Raw genomic sequence first — 20832 nt, 5'->3', positions numbered from 1 at the left:
AGGTTGTATACTGACCATATGCAGTCTGTATGCATTAATAGTGTTGATACCTCGATCTGTGATATATTGATTGTTCTGCCAGTAATGATACTAAAGTTGGCTGTCCATACCTCCTGAAAAACCTGCTTACAGCTAAGAATTATATTCTCTTTCTGCTGTTGGGGTAAGGGGTATATATGGAGTGGAGGAATGAGAAGCAAACTCTCTATTGAAATCCAAGAGAAGTACTCTTTATCCCTAACAAGATTCTTTGCTCAACCTTACACTGTGGGTTTAAGTTATAAATATGAATATGAATGTAGATATAAATAAACATAAATATAAATATAAATGTAAATATAAATATATATAAATTCTGATCATATTTTGATCCCTCTTCAAGTTTGCATCCATTTGAGAGTGAGGGTACATACTGGGCATGGCAGTGCTTTTCTTCTTTACTGATTCATGGTTTCTGGCTTTACGCTGGCTCCACCCAAATGAATGGAGTCTGCTGCTTTGCATGGCACTGGTGGGTGAGGTGTGGAGTGTTAGAGCGGGAGAGATTACCATGGAGCACAAAAATTTGAGTTCTGGTACTGGTTTCTTTTTGACTGCTCTGTGCTAAGCTACTTCCCAGCCTAGTCGGAAGTGCACAAAATAGAACAATGTGAATTTGCCTAATGAGATAAGAATTCCAGTGAGAAAAGATTTTAAAGAGAAAAGGAAAGAAGACTATATTCAAGGGTTGCATGATTCAAACACACACACACACACACACACACACACACACACACACATTTTAGCAGTGGAAGGCAAGTAGCAAGAAAGTTGTTTGGGAAAACCTGGAAGGCTGTGCTCAGGAGATGGACAAAGTACTCTGGACACAGGAAGCAATGGAAGGTGGAAGTTTATCAGATGAAGGTCATTTAGCCACTGAGAAATAAAGAAACTGTAGGGAATGAGATGGTCGGGACATATTCATGAGGGACAGCAAGTGTCAGGCATGGCTGGTCACACATGAGCAGAAGCCCTGGGAGGAAATGTGGTAAGCAAGACTATGGCACAGCGTTTGAGGACTTTGAAAGTCATGGTGAGTATTTCAGCCTTTGCACTTGAAAACCACAGTAACCCTTTAATCATAAGTTATGATTCATCATATTTTTAGAATGCCCACTTTTCCTTTTGAAGTTGTAGCTAGGAGGTAAAAAGAGGGAGAGGATGGAGTGAAGAGAAGAGGGAATTTCTGAAACTGTGTCCTTTCTTTCTGTATAGAAACATAGAGTGTCCACCTGAAGAATTGTAGGATTGACCATTTGTAAGACTGTTCTTTATGAGTAACTGATTTTGTACTATGTGCGAGCTAATAATGCTCACAGCAAAAACTCACGTAGGTATCTCCCTCGACGTGTTATTTTCTCCAACAAGACGACGTGAGACATTTTATTTAGATTTTAATGAGTATTAGCCACTGTGTGAAAGAAGTTTTTATGCCCCATGTTTTGAGAATCTAAACTGATCCTGTTTTTAGATCAGTGAAAATACTTTGTATGATATTACGATGATGGATGTATGTTACTAATATTTACCAAAACCATAGAATGTACCACACCAAAGAGTGACCCTTGGGGTAAACTTTGGACTCTGGGTGATGAGGATGTGTCACGGTAGGCTCATCAGTTCTGGGAAATGTGCCGTTCTGGTGGGCGATGTTGGTAATGGCAGGGGTGATATTTGGGTGGGAGCTAGGGATCTTATGGGGAATCTCTGTACCTGTGTCTTGGTGTTGCTGTGAATGTAGCACTGTTGTAAAAAAATAAACTCTTGAGAACAAGAACAAACTAAAAAGCAGCAACAACCAAATGATCTTATCAAAGCTGAGAAAGGTGTGTAATTTTGCTGCCTCCTCCCTGCCCCTCACAGAGACAGCTGAGAAGAGCCCATCTGCTCCTCCTCTGAGAGGGGAAGGGACAGGTCTGGAGTCACCATTGAATCATACTCGGGATGCCTGCTGGGTCAATCTTCGTTCTGTTGGGGCCACAGTGAATTCACCTGTATGCTCTCCATTGAGTTTTCAAGTGCAGGATGTACAAAGACTGATGTCTTCAGTGCAACCCTGACATCTTGAAGGGAGCAGGCACCTCAGTCCAGATAAGCTCAAATCCAACTGGACTATGTTTAGAAAACTAGATGACTAAATTTTGATAAACAGCTGAATGAGTTTGTCCTTCTGCGCTGAATATATCTTAATAAAATCAGCTCTCATATCTTGTATATCTCCAAATCTCATACTTGACTGCAAAAATATGTTCAAATTTCATAACCAGGCTTCCATGGCTTTTGGCAGAGACAAAAACTTGCTTTTCCAAGTTTTTCTGCTGTGACACTAGAGTCTGTCTAAACCAGCGGTTTCATATTGATCTTCTCTATTTGTCCCATCACCCCCATTAAAACGTTGGTTGGTTTCTTTCATGTCAAATGCTCACCCCTCTGATTTTCATATCTTTGCATCACAAACTCTTTACAAACTAGGGTATATTTTATTTCTACTTTCATGTCATTATGGGTCATATATAGGGAAGCTGTTTGCACTTTGTATTTGTTTTTTAGTATGTATTAACGATATTTGGAGTTGCCATTACCAGCTTCTGATCACCATGAGCAAATTAGTGCCAAGATGATTTCAGTCACTTGGGGGAAGGAAATTAGTGTGCAAAAGCGTTGTGCAGATGTAGTATGGGTAAATGAACAGGTAGATTAATATCTTGGTAATATTAATAATCATAATGGAATGTTGATACTAGTAATCATAATGAAAGAACCATTCCAATCACACTTACTAAATACATGCATCTCTTCTGCGTTGTACATACTGAATTATTTAGCCTTCATAGAAACACTAAAAAGTAGATTCTTTTACAGGTGAAGAAAATGAAGCACAGAGGTATGTAAGGACTTCTGCCACATGGCACCATACTGCGCAGTGGGTGGGGTAAGAATCCAGCTGTTCCACTTCAGCCTCGATGCTCTCACTGTGCTAACTTACCTCTCTAGTGTGCTTTAGGATGTTTGCATCTCAGGGAACCTGGTTCAGATTCTGACTTTCTTCAGTCAAAGCTATAGTTCATCTCTTAACAGAATCTGGAGTTTTTCACTGATCCGTCTGTCTCTTAGGAATTTTTACTCTTCTCTCCGCAGATGGTTTCTATTCTTCTAATACCAACCACATAGTCCCTTACATAATTAATGATTTCATCTACGTGTATCTTAAAACTCAAAAATCATTAACAAGAAGTGAATATTTTGCCTATTCTTTGCAATAAGTCCAGAAATTGTGATTTGATATTTAAAATCAAAGATATATGGAATTATGAAAGAAGGGAAAGGCAGTACAATTAGAAAATGTTTTGAAAAAAGACTACATTAGAATGGGGAAATGGACAGTTTGTAATATAAGAAAAGGAGAAAATGTCACAGAAAAAGGGAAAAAATAAAATCATAATAGGGAAAGTAGCAGAGGCTGGGACTTACATAGTTCTCACTTTATCATGAGCTGGATCTTTTTCTCATTTTATCTGCAGTGTAACTATGGTTATGTGTAAAGTAGCTTTCCCCAGCTGGTAAAGAGTGAAGCTGGGATTTGAACCCAAGACATCTGACTGGAGCAACTGTGTTCTCGACCAAGAAATGTAGTTACTTTCTTGATGAATAGCCATCCCAGATAAAATATTAAGATTGCAAAATATGAACTGAACAAATACAAAAAATTCTCAAGAGAACAATATTTTCATTAAAAATGCAGCAACAATGTAAAATGTGGTTGCTGATAAAAAATGTGTATGTATATAACAAAATTCAATTGTTTTCTACTAACCAAATGAGAGAATAAGATCGTCATAAAATAACCTTTTTTGTTTGTTTGCATGTTCATCAGCTTTTCTGCAAAATCATCAACCTTGAAATATTGACCATATGTGTATATAGTAAAAGTACGTAGAGATACATTCATATGTAAATATACTTACAGAATGTTTCTTAAAAGATATTTCTAAAAGAAAACCAAAAGTAGTTATTTCTGGAGAGTGCGTTTATAAATTCAATAATTTGGAGACAGCTTTAAATTTTCTTTCATTTTTCTATGTACTTTGAAATATTAATGATAAACATGAATTATTTCATCATAAATATAGTTAATAAATGGACACACCATATTGAAAAATATTTTTAGTAATTATCCACAGCAATGATAATCTCTAGCATTTGGGACAACAGCATATTACTTGGGAAACTACTCTAAGTTGCTATTTATGTGAGTCAAATTGGAAGCAATATAAGTATCTCAAAGGACAAATAGTCAAAGAGATTCCATTTAAGACACTTAACACAATGTCACATAATTAAATTAATAGTGAAACTAACGATAAGTATGATAACATGGGAAGAAGAGCTATAATAATTCCAAGTCAAAATCAGGACACAAAATGATATTATATGAAGATTTCAATGACAAACTCAATATGTTATGAACAAAAACTTGATGTAGAATAATCATAACATAGTATGTTAGAATTATGGGATATGTTTCAGATGAAGTTTTTAGAAGTATGCTGGTGAAATCAGGGTAAAATGAATATCTCTGGGTTACAAAACTATTTAGATTATAGGCATCATTAGGAATTTTATAGCATGTTGAATTCAGAGGTAGAGACGCTCAATATTCTGAGTTTAGTCCCAGAGTACAGTCAAGAGGGTAAACAGTTTTTCTTAATTATTCCAACCTCAAAGTTGGCTTGACCTTTGTTATATAATGACATCAGGGAAGCGGACATTGAACAGGAAAGGCGTAAGTAAAAGATGGTCAAAATAGATTTACATAAAGCATATTGCACCCAAGAAACTGATGGGTTCAGAGATGAAGGGGTCAGAGACCCAAAAATAAGTGAACCGAACTGAGAGTATTTTGTTCCAGAGGGACACTCCGACAATATGAGTGCTTAATCGGAGTGGAATAGTCTTTTTTATATGTCAAAGCATATAGATAAAACGCATAACACATGAGATATATGTGTGTATCTGTGTGCATAAACAATCTTAATTCTTAAGAAAACTCAGGATCAGGTAAGGCAAATATTTGCACTCCGATTTTCACTTGAAAGCTAAATTTTGAGATAGTTAAGGCACTTGCCAAAGGAGAAGTGAAGTTCTGCAGTTTTCAATCTTGGTAGAAATCATAATTTTTAAAGGACATTTAATTTTATCTCCCCAGATGCAAAGGCTTTGTTGATCCAATTCAGTTAGCTTCTGAATCAACAGATAGATCTGGGAGAGGCTTGGGCATCTGCGGATTTACCAAGAGTCATAAAGGATTGAAGGCAGTCAGAGGTAACATAACATGGAGCAAAAGCAAAGCATTCAAAGTTCAGCCCACCGATCTTCCCAAGCTGTCACTTCTTTTCTTCTCTTTGCAGATTCAGCCCTTGTCCTCAACTGCACCTTTCTTTCAGCCAGTAGAATTGCGATGAATAGCAGTGTGACTGAATTCATTCTCCTTGGGCTGACACAGGATCCAGTAAAGCAGAGGGCAGTATTTGGGGTCTTCTTGATCTTTTACCTTGCAACACTGTTGGGGAACTTTCTCATTGTAGTGACTATCAAAACAAGCAGGACCCTTGGGAGTCCTATGTACTTCTTCCTATTCTATCTGTCTTTTGCTGACACCTGCTTCTCTACAACCACAGCCCCCAGATTGATTGTGGATGCCCTTGCTCAGAAGAAGACCATTTCCTACAATGAATGTATGACTCAGGTCTTTACACTCCATTTCTTTGGGTGCATGGAAATCTTGGTGCTCATCCTCATGGCTTTAGATCGCTATGTAGCCATTTGTAAGCCCTTGCGATACACAACCATCATGAACCGGCACGTCTGCAGCATTTTGGTGATTCTAGCCTGGGTGGGATCTTGTATCCACTCTTCGGCACAAATTTTCCTGGCTTTGAGATTGCCTTTCTGTGGCCCCAACGTGATTGACCACTATTTCTGTGACTTGCAGCCCTTGTTGAAACTTGCCTGCATGGACACTTATGTGACAAATTTGCTAGTTGTTTCCAACAGTGGGGCCATATGCACGGTGAGTTTCATAATCCTGCTTACCTCCTATGTTGTCATCTTGTACTCTCTGCGTAACCACAGTGCTGAAGGAAGGCGAAAAGCCCTTTCCACCTGCACCTCCCACTTTATTGTGGTTGTCTTATTTTTTGGTCCATGCATATTCATATACACACGCCCACCCACCACATTTCCAATAGACAAGACAGTGGCTGTGTTTTATACAATCGGGACACCCCTACTCAACCCTCTGATCTATACTCTGAGGAATATGGAAGTGAAAAAAGCCATGAAGAAATTATGGTGTAGCAAAGTATGACTTCTTTGGATACAGGATATTCAGGAATTTCAATGTATTTTTCCTTAACAGCCTGGTCTTCCTTCATGGACAGGCAAAATGAATTATTCTCATTGTGGGAAAAATCCATTGGGAAATTTTAACTTCTCTAATATTTTATATATTTAATTGAATTATTATGAATAAGTACGGATATATACACAACGCTTATTCAGAGAGGATGGCATTAGAATAGGATTACTTAAAATCCATAAACATTGTGAACAACCTGGGCTGGCTCTCAGTTGAACTCTTTTGACAGCTGGCTATATTCACATGATAATTTCTCTTCCTGTACGATTTGTCTTCAGAAAAAAATGTACTATTGACAGAATGATTGTGTGTGTGTGTGTGTGTGCACTAATTCTCTACAGATTTTATTCTAGTCTTTAAGAACTTGGATGTAGAGCTAATCCCTATGGAACCAGAACTTAGAAATGAAGGTCATGGTCTTGACAACCTGGGCGTTGGAGAAGATGTTCTGAGAGAATTATGTGGTGGAATGTGTGCCTGAGGCTGACTCGCTGGGACATGAATGGACCCTCAAACTCCACGAAGAGCTGGAAACCTGAGTGAAAACCTGGACTGTCTCTGGAAAACACTCTCAGTGTTCAGTGAATGGTGGGAGAAGGAGAGTTTTACAGTTGGCAGTGATGGGCAGTATCAGCCAGGAACTGCTTTTTGGCAGGGTCCTTCTCTTTCATCGTCACAGATCAGGGTCAGTGAGGGGGGTTGGCAGCAGGAATATGCAGAAGGTTAAGGGGTAGAAGGGCGCTAGAAAACAATGTACAGTGTAGAGCAAGCAAAGGTGAAAGGAAAGTGGTAACTGTATCCAGGTGGGATAGAAGAAGCTTTGCCTTTTTTATTGGAGAATCACTCATTGGGTATCTCAACGTTTGCAGGGAAACAAATGCAGTTCCTGGGTATCTCTATAAAATTGACCTAGATTAGCTTGACTTCCTTGGCTCTTCCATTTATTTGCATATCGGGAAAACCCTTTATTTATTTATTTATTTATTTATGGTTCCCAATGGTGTCTGAAAATTCAAATTTCCTATTCTTTGGGAGATCCCATGATTGAAGGTCCACATTACTGCTTTTTGTTTATGGTCTTCTGGTTTTGTAGAGGAATGTTTAAATATGTATTTTAATTTTTGAAGTTAAACTAATTGATATCTGTAATAAACACTCTACCACCATAACCACCACCACGTCCGCCTCCACTACATCATAATCCCGTAATTAAGTACTGTCATTTGATGCTGTTTCAATATCTGAATGTATAGTTACCATCAAATTTGCACCAAGAAGAATTACTTTAAGTGATACAGGCTAATGAGAAACGAATCCAATGACCTTCCCAAGTATGAGATCATTTCTAGCAACTGAAGACCAAATGTTATCATGTCCCATCTAAGATACCCAAGACTCCTACATAGAAAGAGGTGGCAAATAAATAGTTAAATCCCAAAGAGAACATTTGTCAGAGCTCTCAGTGCCATATTACAAGAGGCAATTATGTTTTATGTTCTAAGTGAAGACTCCTGATCTTCCTAGTTTTGTGTCTTGCAGTTTCATTTCTGAAGCATTTGAATCTGGTCATGTGAAGTTTATATTTAGAATAATTGATTCTTAAGTGACCAAGACATAATAAAAATAAACGTTTAATTCTTATCATTTTTTGATTTTTAAAATTTAATATAGTGGGAGAAAGAAAATATTCATTAATATTCAGAAAGCTGTGGGAATTTTCTTCTCATGCTTAGATCATTTAGATCCCAGCTTCCCTTAGATTTTAGATAAAGTCAGTTCATAAGGGTGGAAGAAGTGGTCAGGGGACTAAAAAGTCTTACGTGACCTGGTACCTTAACAAACTCACTCACCGTTTCTGCTTCTGGCAAATGGTGAAAGATTTTTCTTTGCCTTCCTTTTGGGGGATTTTTGTAGGGTCTCTAATTATAGTATCCTGGGTGTGGGAAGAAGATTTCTGTTTCTTATTATGACTGATGACCCCTTGTTAGCCCCCAGAAAGCCAGTGGTTTCCTTCCAAATTCTATACCCTTCCCAGTGATCTCTTTTGAGCTAGTCCCTAGAAGTTCTCTTTATGGCTTCTCTGTGGGAGTGTGTGACGAAACATCCAGGCATATCTGCTCCCAAAGAGTTATATTTATATGGAAAACTTCTAACATAGGCTAATGTCAACCAGTCACCCTCACCTGATACCAACCAGTCTCTCTTCCTTCCTTGACTTTTCTTATCTCATTCTGCTGTTAGTACCCATATGGAGGGCCCCATGCTATGTTCTCAGAGTAGTGCTCCAGCACTCAAACACACACACACACACACACACACACACACACACACACACACAGAGACATGTGAAGTCTGGGGTGAGGGACAGACATATCTCTACAGTGATTTACTTAAGGATTTTTTTCACAAGTCTCTTGGCCACTTTATAACTTGACCACATCTATATCCTTTTTCTAGTAGGATACTTTCCTTCATCTTTTACTTTGGTTTGGAAATTGGCAAAAGGTGATTTAGACACACAGTTCACATCCATTGTGTCTATACAACATTTCAGTTTTAACACCTTTTTACATAAGAAAGGTTACATTATAATTTGTATGAACACTGGGCCTCAACAAGATTTAGTTTCATTTAGAAAGTCATGGTAGACACCACTGGAGGGGCCAAGATGGTGGAGCAGCAGGGAAGTCTTTTTTTCCCTTTCTCGTCCCTGAAATGCAGCTAGATCAACACAAAACCACCTGCACACCTAGAGAAGAGATTTGAGGATTAACACAACAATCCGCAACTTCAGGCACAGAACGCATCAGGTACATGGTGCAGAGAGGTAAACTGGGGGAGAGAGAAGCTGTGGATAGTAGGGAGCTGTTTTTGCTTATGGACAGAGGACAGAGACAGGGCGAGAGTACAGGACATGCACTCCCCCTAAAAGAGGCTAGTGAAGAAGAAAAAAAGTGGAAACACCCACAAGAAAGGGAGAAAGAGAACTTAGAAAAGAGAGGGTTTAATAATGTCTCCATAAACAGGGGTGGGCAGAAGCTGAAACTCCACAGGTCAATACCCGGTGAAGCTCTGTTTGAAGGGTGAATTCCCCAGCAGCAGACAGTGAGGTCCGAGGGGGTGCTAGGGGAGAGGAAGTTTCCCTTCCAGGATAACATTTGGTAAACGCTGGGTGGCCTCCCCACAGGCAATGGTCCCAGCAGACCCTGGATAACAGCCACATTCACTGGGGTTGCGACGAGGATGTTAAGGGTGAAGCCTGGTGCCATATCTGTGTTGTGATTTACCATAATTCATAATCCCTGAATCACTGCTGCTACACAATTGCATGAACTTTTTCTAGCATAGGCTGGAACCAGGCTTCACTCTCTGGGCATCTGCAACACCACAGTCATGTGAACCTTCCTGGGGGCAGGGAGGCACTGGCTATTGCTCTTGAGACCCTCCCCCAGAGCATCTCAGTGGGTCATAGCTGCGAGGCCCTCAGAAGTGAGGGGTTGGATACACAGTCCCATCTGAGATAAAATGTGGGGGAAGGTGCTGCCTGGTGGACTGATGTCTTGGTCACAGGCAGTGTAGTTGCGGGGAGTGGACAGAAGCCTGAGACAAAGGAGGAGTGCTTGATTGCTGGTGGGGGAGTTCACAGAGTTCTGATACTAGAGACTGGGTAGCTTGGTGTTTCCATTTTCAGCCCTCCTGAGCATGTGAATACACACCCATGCTTGCCACAACCTTCCACTCTAACAAACTAAGCAGCGCCATCTCGTGGAGAATTGAGCCATTACACCAAGACCCTTCCAAGTGGGCCAATGGTGCTCTAGAGGAATGCCGTGTCTGCCTGCTTAGTTTACAACTATAAAGCGCTTGATAGTTTGACTCCTGGGGGAAACTGGATTTCTTTCAACCATATTTCATTCTGTTCACTGGTCCATCTATTCAATTTTTTTTTCTTTTCTTTTCTTTTCTCATTCTTGAAAAGACAAAAAGAAAAACTTATATTTATTTTCCAGTTTTATAAAAAGATTTCTCTTTAGGTTTTCTACTTTACTTTTCCTTTTTTGTAAATTTTTAAATCCTATTTCACTTTCATCATTTCATTTTATTCTACCTTATTGTATTTGTTATTTTAAATTTTCAAATGTTTTTCTTTTTGTCCCCCTTTTTTTCACTTGTTTTAATTCCTTTGTTCTCCATTCTATCAAGCTTCTTTCAACAACCAGACCAAAACACACCTACAATCCAGCATTCTTTATTTGATATTTTTGTGTTTTAAATTGGGTTTATTTCTTTTACTTTATTAATTCTTTCTCATCCTTCAAAATGATGAGATGAAAGAATTCACCCGAAAAGAAAGAAGAGGAAGAAATGACAACCAGAGACTTAATCAACTCAGTTATAAGCAAGATGTCAGAAACAGAATTTAGAATCACAATATTAAGAATACTACTCAGCTTAAAACATACATGCACACAGACACACCCACACACACAATCACTTTCTGTGGCAATAAAAGAAGTAAACTCTTGTCAGAGTGAAATTAAAAATGTTATAACTGACATTCAATCTCAAATGGAGCCATAGTGGCAAGGATGGATGAAGCAGAGCAGCAAGTCAATGATATAGAGGACAAAATTATGGAGAATAATAAAGTTGAGAAAAACAGGAAAACTAAGGCAAAAGAGCATGATATGAGAATGAGAGAACTCAGTGACTCATTAAAAGGGAATAATATCCAAATCATAGGGGTCCCAGAAGATGAAGAGAGAGAAAAAGGCATAGAAGGGTCATGTGAGCAAATAATAGTGGAAAAGTAGACCTCAAAATCCAGAAAGCCCAGAAAACTGTCATTAGAGCCAACAAAAACAGAGCATCAAGAGGCATATCATATTCCAATTCACAAAATACTCAGGCAAGGAAAGAGTCATGAAAGCAGCAAAGGGGAAAAAAAAAACCTTAACCTACAAGGGAAGACAGATCATGTTCACAGCACACCTATCTGCAGAAACTTGGCAGGCCAGAAAGGAGTGGCAAGATATGTTCAATATGTTGGATCAGAAAAGTATGCAGCCAAGAATTCATTATCCAACAAAGTTGTCATTGAAAATAGAAAGAGAGATAAAAAGTTTCCCAAACAAACCTGATGGAGTTGGTGAACAATAACCCAGCCCTGCAAGAAATTTTAAAGGGAACTCCCTGGGAGGAAAAAAGACGAAACAAAACAAAAAAGATCTAAAGCAACAAAGACTAGAAAGGACCAGATAATACCACTGGAAACTTCAACTCCATAACAACACAATGCCAATAAGTTCATATCTTTTAGGACTCATTCTAAATGTCAACGGACTAAATGCTGCAATCAAAGACATAAGGTAACAGAATGGAAAAGAAAACAAGATCCATCTATATGCTGTTTACAAGGGACTCATTTTAGACATCAAGACACCTTCAGTGTTTATTTATTTTTGAGAGACAGAGAGAGACAGCATGAGCAGTAGAGGGCAGAGAGAGAGAGAGGGAGACCCAGAATATGAAGCAGGCTCCAGGCTCTGAGCTGTCAGCCCAGAGCCCGATGCAAGGCTTGAACTCACAGACCACGAGATCATGACCTGAGCTGAAGTCGGACGCTCAACCGACTAGCCACCCAGGGGCCCGACATCAAGACACCTTCAGATTGAAAGTAGAGATGCAGAACCACCTAACAGGCTCCTGGTTGCCAAAAGAGAGCTGGAGTAGCCAGTCTTATAACAGACAATGTAGATTTTAAAATAAAGTCTGTCACAAGAGATTAAGAAGGGCATTAGATCATTATTAAGGGGTTTATCTACCTAGGAGATCTAACAGTTGTAAACATTTATGCCCCAATGTGAAATAACCCAGATTTATAAATCAATTAATGACAAATATAAAGGAAATCATTGACAATAATACGATAATAGTAGGGGACTTCAACACCCAAATTACAGCAATGCACAGATCATGTGAGTGGAAAATCAATGTAGAAGCAAAGGCTTTGAATGACACACTGGAGTGGATGTACTTAACAGATATATTCAGAACATTTCATCCTAAAGCAGCACAATACATATTCTTCTCCAGTGCACGTAGAACATTCTCCAGAATAGATCACATACTGGGACACAAATCAGCCCTTAATAAGTACAAAAGGACTGAGATCACACCTTGCATATTTTCAGACCACAACACAGTGAAACACGAAATCTCAAGAAAAAATTTGGACAGACAACAAATACTTGGAGACTAAAGAACATCCTACTAACAAATGAATAGGTTAACCAAGAAGTTAAAGTGGTACATAAAAAGTATATGGGCCAATGAAAATGATAATACCACAGACAAAAACCTCTGGGACACAACCAAGGCAGTCGTAAGAGGGAAGTGTGTTGTAATTCACAGCTTCCTAAAGAAGGAAGAAAGGTCATAGATACACAACCTAACTTTACACTTAAAAGAGCTGGGAAAAGAAGAGCAAACCAGCAGAGGCCAGGAAATAATAAAGATTAGAGCAGAAATCAATTCTGTTGAAATTGGAAAAAAAAGGAAACAGTAGAACAGATCAATGAAACCAGGAGCTGGTTCTTTGGAAGAATTAATAAAATTGATAAACCTTTAACAAGTTTGATCAAAAAAGAAAAAGGATAGGGCCCAAATAAATCAAATCAAGAATGAAAGAGGGGAAATCATAGCCAATGCTGCAGAAATACAAACAATATTAAGACAATATTATGAACAATTATATGCCAATAAATTGGGCGATCTGGAAGAAACGGACAAATTCCTAGAGACATATAAACTACAAAAACTGAAATAGGAAGAAATAGAAGATTTGAACAGCCCCATAACCAGTAAAGAAATTGAATCAAAAATCTCCCCAGAACCAGAGTCCAGGGCTGGATGGCTTTCCAGGGGAATTCTACCAAACACTGAAAGAAGTGTTTGGTAGAATTATTCTCTTCGAAAAAATAGAAAAGGAAGGAAAAGTTCCAAACACATTCTATGAGGCCAGCATTACCTTGATTCCAAAACCAGACAAACACCCCACTAAAAATAACTACAGACCAATTTCCCTGATGAACATGGACGTAAAAGCTCTCAACAAGACCCTAGCCAACACTAAAAAAATTATTCACCACGATCAAGTGGGATTTATACCTGGGATGCAAGACTGACTCAATTTCCATAAACCAATCAATGTCATACATCTTGCTTAGAAAAGAAAGGAGAAGAACCACATCAACCTGTCAAAGATGTGGGACAAAGCATTTGACAAAATTCAGCATCCTTTCTTGATAAAACGCCTCAAAGAGTAGTGATAAAAGGATCATACCTCGAGATCATAAAATCTATATATGAGAGATCCACCACTAATATCATCCTTGGTGGGGAAAAAACTGAGAGCTTTCCCACAAGGTCACGAAAACGACTGGGATGTCCACTCTCTCCACTGTTATTCAACATAGTATTGAAAGTCCTAGCCTCAGTATTCACACAACACAAAGGAATAAAATGCATCCAATTGGCAAATAGGAAGTCAAACTTTCACTCTTTGCAGACGACATGATACACTATATGGAAAACCCAAAGGTTCCACCAAAAAGCTGCCAGAACTGATCCGTGAATTCAGCAATGTCGCAGGATATAAATTCAATGCACAAAATCGGATGCATTTCTATATACCAATAATGAAGCAACAGAAAGATACATCGAGGAATCGATCCCATTGGCAATTGCACCAAGAACCATAAGACACCTAGGAATAAACCTAAACAAAGAGGTGAGAAATGTATACACTGAAAACAATAGGAAGCTACTGAAAGAAATGGAAGAAGACACACAACAAGATGGAAAAATATTCCCTGGTCATGGATTAGAAGAACAAATATTGCTAAAATGTCAATACTACCCAAGGAAATCTATGTATGTAATGCAATCCCTATGAAAATAAGACCAGCATGCTTCACAGAGCTAGAACAAACAATCCTAAAGTTTGGGTTGAACCAGAAAATACCCTGAAGAGCCAAAGCAATCCTGAAAAAGAAAACCAAAGCTAGAGCATCACATTCTGGACTTCAAGGTGGATTCCAAGGCTGTAATCATCAGGACAGTATGGTACTGCCACAAAAACGGACACTTAGATCAAGGGAACAGAATATAGAGCCCAGAAATGGACCCACAAACATATGGGCAACTAATCTTTCACAAGGCAGGAAAGAAAATCGAATGGAATAGACACTCTTCAGCAAATGGTATTGGGAAAACTGGACAGCGACATGCCGAAGAATGAACCTAGAACACTTTTTTACACCAGAACACAAATAAACTCAAAATGGATGAAAGACCTAAGTGTAAGGCAGGAAGCTCTCAAAATCCTGGAGGAGAAAACAGGCAAAAACCTCTTTGACCTCGGCTGCAGTAACTTCTTGCTCAACATGTCTCTGGATGCAAGGGAAGAAAGCAAAAATGAACTAATGGGACCTCATCAAGATAAAAAGCTTTTGTGTGGCGAAAGAAACAATCAGCAAAAACAAAAGGCAAATGATGGAATGGGAGAAGATGTGTTCAAATTACATATCAGATAAAGGGTTCGTATCCAAAGCCTATAAAGAATTTATGAAACTCAACACCTGAGAAAGAAATAATCCAGTGAGGAAATGGACAGAAGACGTGAACAGACACTTTTCAAAAGAAGACATCCAGATGGCTGACAGACACATGGAAACATGCTCAACATCACTCATCACCAGGGAAATACGAATCTAAACCACAGGGAGACACCACCTCACAGCTGTCAGAATGGCACACATTAGCAACTCAGGCAACCATAGATGTTGGCGAGGATGCGGAGGAAGGGGAACCCTTTTGCACTCCTGGTGGCAATGTAAGCTGGTGCAGCCACTCTGGAAGACAGTATGGAGGTTCCTCAAAAAATTAACAATAGAACTACCCTATGAGCCAGCAATTGCACAACTACATATTTATCTAAAGGATACAGGTATGCTGTTTTGAAGGGACACATGCACTCCATTGTTTATAGCAGCGCTATTGGCAAAAGCCAAAGTATGGAAAGAGACCAAATGTCCATTGACAGATGAATGGATAAAGAGGATGTGGTATACACACACACACACACACACACACACACACACACACACACACACTGGAGTATTACTCGGCAATCAAAAAGAATGAAATCTTGCCATTTGCATCAATGTGGATGGAACTAGAGTATTCTGCTGAGGGAAATTAGTCAGAGAAGACAAATATCATATGACTTCACTCATATGTGGAATTTAAGATACAAAACAGACGACCATTGGGCAAAGGAAGTGAAAATAGCGTAAAAACAGGGAAGGGGACAATGCATGAAACTCTTGAATGTAGAGAACAAACTGATGCATGCTGGAGGGGTTGTGAGTGGGTGGGTGGATAAATGGGCAACGGACATTGAGGAAGACACTTGTTGGGATGAGCCCTGGATGTCAGATGTAGGGGATGAGTCACTGGATTCTACCCCTGAAATTATTAGTGAACAATATGCTCACTAACTTGCATGTAAATTAAAAAAAATGATGTGGTACATACATGCAGTAACACTTAGCCTTATTATGAATGAAATCTGGCCATTTGCAACAACGCGGATGGACTCAGAGTGCCCATAAGCTAAATAAATCAGACAGAGGAAGTCAAATAGCGTATGATTTCACTCATATGTGGAATTTAAGAAATAAGGCAAATGAGCAAAGAAAGAAGGAAGAGAAAAAACACCCAGACTCTAAAATACAGAGAATAAAATGCTGGTTGCCGAAGGGAGGTGGGCGGCTGGGTGAAATAGTAAAGGAGATCAAGAGGAGAGAAGATACTCCAGAGGTAGCCAGTCTGTGACACTTGTGATGAACGCTGAGTAATGTGTAGAATTGCTCAATAACAAAAGTGCCTTTCATTGTTAAGTATAACTTGAGTTGATTTAAAAATAAAAACTACTTAAAAACATCTTAATTTCCATATTTTTTCTCTTCTCTTTACCTGCCGACTTACTGACTTCAAAATATATAGAAATTGTAGGAATTTTAATGAGTCGTTTCATTGTAATTTTATATTTTATGAGTATCATTAAGATTTATAATATTGTATCTAAGAGTGACATTTTCTAGAATGAGAAAGAGGGAGAAGTTTAAAACCTTGCTTAAAGCGACAGAGACAAAAATAGTGAAGCTAGAATTCAATTTCATCACGTGTGGTTCAAACTCTACATGGGCTCCGAGTTTTGTGTGGGGTTAGAAAAGATTTGGCTTAAAGAGCAGAGCATTTGGGAACTTTCAGTGATCTATACCTGCTTGCTCTTTCCGTAGGGCAGGGACAGGAGTGGAGCACTTGGTAACTGAAATGAGAGGTGTCCCTTAGGACAGACTGGTAGGGGAGAAGGGCTCTGAGGACAGAATCTGCCCATTGATGGCCTTGTTCAGGAATCCTTGGCACTGAGGTTGCTGTGGTCAGGGATTGACTGAGTTTATCCCTTGGGGTTGGGTGGGAAGGGCAGAGTCCTTGTCCCTCCAAAGGCTCAGCATTTGTGAACGTGTATGAAATCTCTATAAATATCTGATGGAGGAGGAAGAAATGTTAACTCATGTGTTCTTCCAGGGTTTTTTTTTTGGGGGGGGGGTTACAGAGCTGCTTTTAGATATGTTCCTATCATAGAATAGTGGGGATGTTTCCTTTTAATTCTCAAAAGTTCTAAGAATAGAAGTGAGAAATATTCTGCTGATATTACAGCTCTAACTCAGGCCTTCTAGGAAAGACTGGCGATCTGTGGAGTATCTCCTCTCCCCACAGACCCTGCACTGGAAAGCTGAGTAAATCTATTAGATGTACGGTTTACATGTTGCACACTTAGTGCACATGATTCATCAACGTAAATCCGAATTGCGAGAGCAAATCTAGGAGCTCTCTCTTGGATCTCATCTCCTTACGAGCAATAAGGTAAGTTTTCAAACCCAATTAAACTATGTTCTTTTCCTTGCCTCCCATACAGGACTGGGTTTTAGGGAAGTTGCCATGATATAATTCTGTCTCCTGAGACGCTTGAAGCTCTGGGAACATATTTGTCTTAGTGATGAGAGGATCTGAATGTGTCAGGGCTCCCAGTTTTCACTGATCTCTGCTTGAGGCAGCACAGTCTCAGGAAAAATTCTTGTCAAAAGGGTGGGAGGTATATTTGAGGGGACAGAGGTATAGTATCCTATACATATGGGTTTCTTTTTCTTTTAATGGATTAAATAAGCAGCTGATCCTCAGGAAGCAATGGAAAGTGGAAGTTTATCAGACCAAGGTCATTTAGCCACTAGGAAATACTGAAAATGTAGTGAATGATATGTTTGGAACATATTCATGAGGGACAGCAAGTGTCAGGCATGGCTGGTCACACATGAGCAGAAGCCCTGGGAGGAAATGTGGTAAGCAAGACTACGGCACAGCGTTTGAGGACTTTGAAAGTCATGGTGAGTATTTCAGCCTTTGCACTTGAAAACCACAGCAACCCTTTAATCATAAGTCAAGATTCATCATATTTTTAGAATGCCCACTTTTCCCTTTGAAGTTGTAGCTAGGAGGTAAAAAGAGGGAGAGGATAGAGAGGGAGGAGAAGAGGGAATTTCTGAAATTGTGTCCTTTCTTTCTGTATAGAAACATAGAGGGTCCACTTAAAGAATTGTAGGATTGACCATTTGTAAGACTGACATTTATGAGATACCAGCCTGATTTTGCAGTATCTATGAGCTAATAATACGGTGAAAACTCACATAGTTATCTCCCTCAATGTGAGTGAGATATTCACAAATTTCACAAAATGGTGTGAGACATTTATTTAGAATTAGTGAGGATTAGACATTGTGTGAAAGGAATTTTTGTCTCATGTTTTGAGAATCTAAACTGATCCTGTTTTTAGATCAGTGAAAATACTCTGTATGCTATTACGATGATGGATGTATGTTACTAATATTTACTGAAACCATAGAATGTACCACACCCAAGAGTGAGCCTTGGGGTAAACGTTGGACTCTGGGTGATGAGGATGTGTCACGGTAGGCTCATCAGTTCTGGGAAATGTACCGTTCTGGCGGGCGATGTTGATAATGGCAGGGGTGATATCTGTGTGGGGGCTAGGGACCTTATGGGGAATCTCTGTACTTGTGTCTTGGTGTTGCTGTGAATGTGGCACTGCTCTAAAAAAATTAAGTCTTAGCAACGCGAACAAACTAAAAAGCAACAACGACCAAAAGATCTTATTAAAGCTGAGAGGAGGCATGTGATTTTGCTGCCTCCTCCCTGCCCCCCACAGAGACAGCTGAGAGGGAGCCCATCTGCTCCTCCTCTGAGAGGGGAAGGGACAGGTCTGGAGTCAACATTGAATCATACTCGGGATGCCTGCTGGGTTAATCTTCGTTCTCTTGGGGCCACAGTGGATCCACTTGTATGCTGCCCATTGAGTTTCTAAGTGCAGGGAATTCAAAGGTGGATGTCTTCAGGGCAACCCTGACATCTTGAAGGGAGCAGGCACCTTATTACAGGTAAGCCCAAATCCAACTAGACTAAATTTAGAAAAAAACAGATGATTAAATTTTGATAAACAACTGAATGATTTTGTTCTTCTGTGCTGAATAAATCTTAATAAAATCAGCTCTCATATCTTGTATATCTCCAAATCTAATACTTGACTGCAAAAATATGTTCAGATTTCATAACGTGGCTTCCATGGCCTTTGGCAGAGACGAAACCTTACTTTTCCAAGTTTTTCTACTGTGACACTAGAATCTGTCTAAACCAGCGATTTCATATTGATCTTCTCTCTTTGTCCCATCATCCCCATTAAAACGTTGGTTGGTTTCTTTCATGTCAATGCTCTCACCCCTCTGATTTTCATATCTTTGCATCACAAACTCTTTACAACCAAGGGCCTATTATATTTCTACTTTCCTCTCCTCATATACAGAACCTGTTATGTACTTTGTATTTTATTATTTATTTATTTATTTATTTATTTATTTATGCATTTATTTATTTAATATTTATTCATTATTGAAAGACAGAGAGAGACATAGTGCTAATGGGAAGGGGCAGAGAGAGAGGGAGACACAGAATTTGAAGCAGGTTCTAGGCTCTAAGCTGTCAGCCCAAAGCCCCATGCAGGGCTCTAACTCACGGACTGCAAGATCATGACCTGAACCAAGCCATCTGCTTAACTGACTGAGCCACCCTGGCGCCCCTGTTTTTTAGTATTTATGAACAATATTTGGAGTTGCCATTCCCAGCTCCTGATCACCATGAGCAAATTAGCAGGAACCACAGTGCCGAGATGATTTCAGCTACTCGGGGAAGGAAATAAGTGTGAAAAACAGTTGTGCAGATGGTATGGGTAAATGAACAGGTAGATTAATATCCTGGTAATTTTAATAATCATAATGGAATGTTGATACTAGTAATCATAATGAAAGAGCCATTCCAATCGCAGTTACTAAATACTTGGATCTCTTCTGTGTCGTACATACTGTATTTAGCCTTCACAGAAACCCTAAAAAGTAGATTATTTTAATCTTCATGTCTACAGAGGAAGAATAAGTAGCACAGTTATGTAGGGACTTGTGAAATATGGCATCATACTGCGCAGTGGGTGGGGTATCAATCCTGGCGGTGTGGCTTCAGCCTGGATGCTCTGTCATTGTGCTAACCTACCTCTCTGCTCTGCTTTAGGGGATTTGCATCTTAGGGAACCTGGTTTAGAACTTGAATTTCTTCAATCAAATCTATAGTTCATCTCTTAACATAACCCTGAGTTTTTCACTGACCCATCTATCCTTTAGGAATTTTTACTCTTCTCTTTGCAGATGGTTTCTATTCTTCTAATACCAATCACATAGTCCCTTACATAATTAATGCTTTCATCTATGCATATCTTAAAACTCAAAAATCATTAAGAACAGGTGAGTATTTTGCCCAATCTTCTCAATAAGTCCAGATAATTGTGACTTGATATTTAAAATCAAAGATAATTATGGAATTCTGAGAGAAGGGAACAGGCAGTACAATTTTAAAATGTTTTGAAACAAACACTAAACTAGAATGGGGAAATGGACAGCTTGTAATAAAAGAAAAGGAAAAAAAAGTCATAGAAAAGGGAAAAAGTAAAATCATAATAGGGAAAGTAGCAGAGGCGGGGACTTACATAGTTCTCGCTTATTATAAGCTGGATCTTTTTCTCATTTTATCTGTAGTGTAACCATGTTATGTGTAAAGTAGCTTTCCCCAGCTAGGAAAGAGTGGAGCTGGGATTTGAACCCAAGACATCTGACTACAGCAACTGTGTT

At 39.2% G+C, this 20832-nt stretch overlaps 1 protein-coding gene across 1 annotated transcript; it reads left to right on the top strand.

Moving 5' to 3' along the window:
- The first annotated feature begins 5419 nt into the window (after positions 1-5419).
- On the top strand, positions 5420-6406 carry LOC128311671 (olfactory receptor 4C11-like). The gene has a single exon (XM_053202611.1). It carries the CDS (start codon positions 5498-5500, stop codon positions 6404-6406), a length of 909 nt encoding a protein of 302 aa, XP_053058586.1. The 5' UTR covers positions 5420-5497.
- Positions 6407-20832: the final 14426 nt, after the last annotated feature.

Source organism: Acinonyx jubatus, chromosome D1 (genome assembly GCF_027475565.1).
Source record: "Acinonyx jubatus isolate Ajub_Pintada_27869175 chromosome D1, VMU_Ajub_asm_v1.0, whole genome shotgun sequence".
Lineage (NCBI taxonomy): Eukaryota > Metazoa > Chordata > Mammalia > Carnivora > Felidae > Acinonyx > Acinonyx jubatus.
The sequence above is the reverse complement of the archived record's forward strand: the minus strand, read 5'-3'. Positions and strand labels throughout refer to the sequence as shown.

Bases quoted from the DNA above. Each gene is read 5' to 3' on its own strand.
- LOC128311671 (XM_053202611.1), top strand. From the start codon at position 5,498: ATGAATAGCAGTGTGACTGAATTCATTCTCCTTGGGCTGACACAGGAT.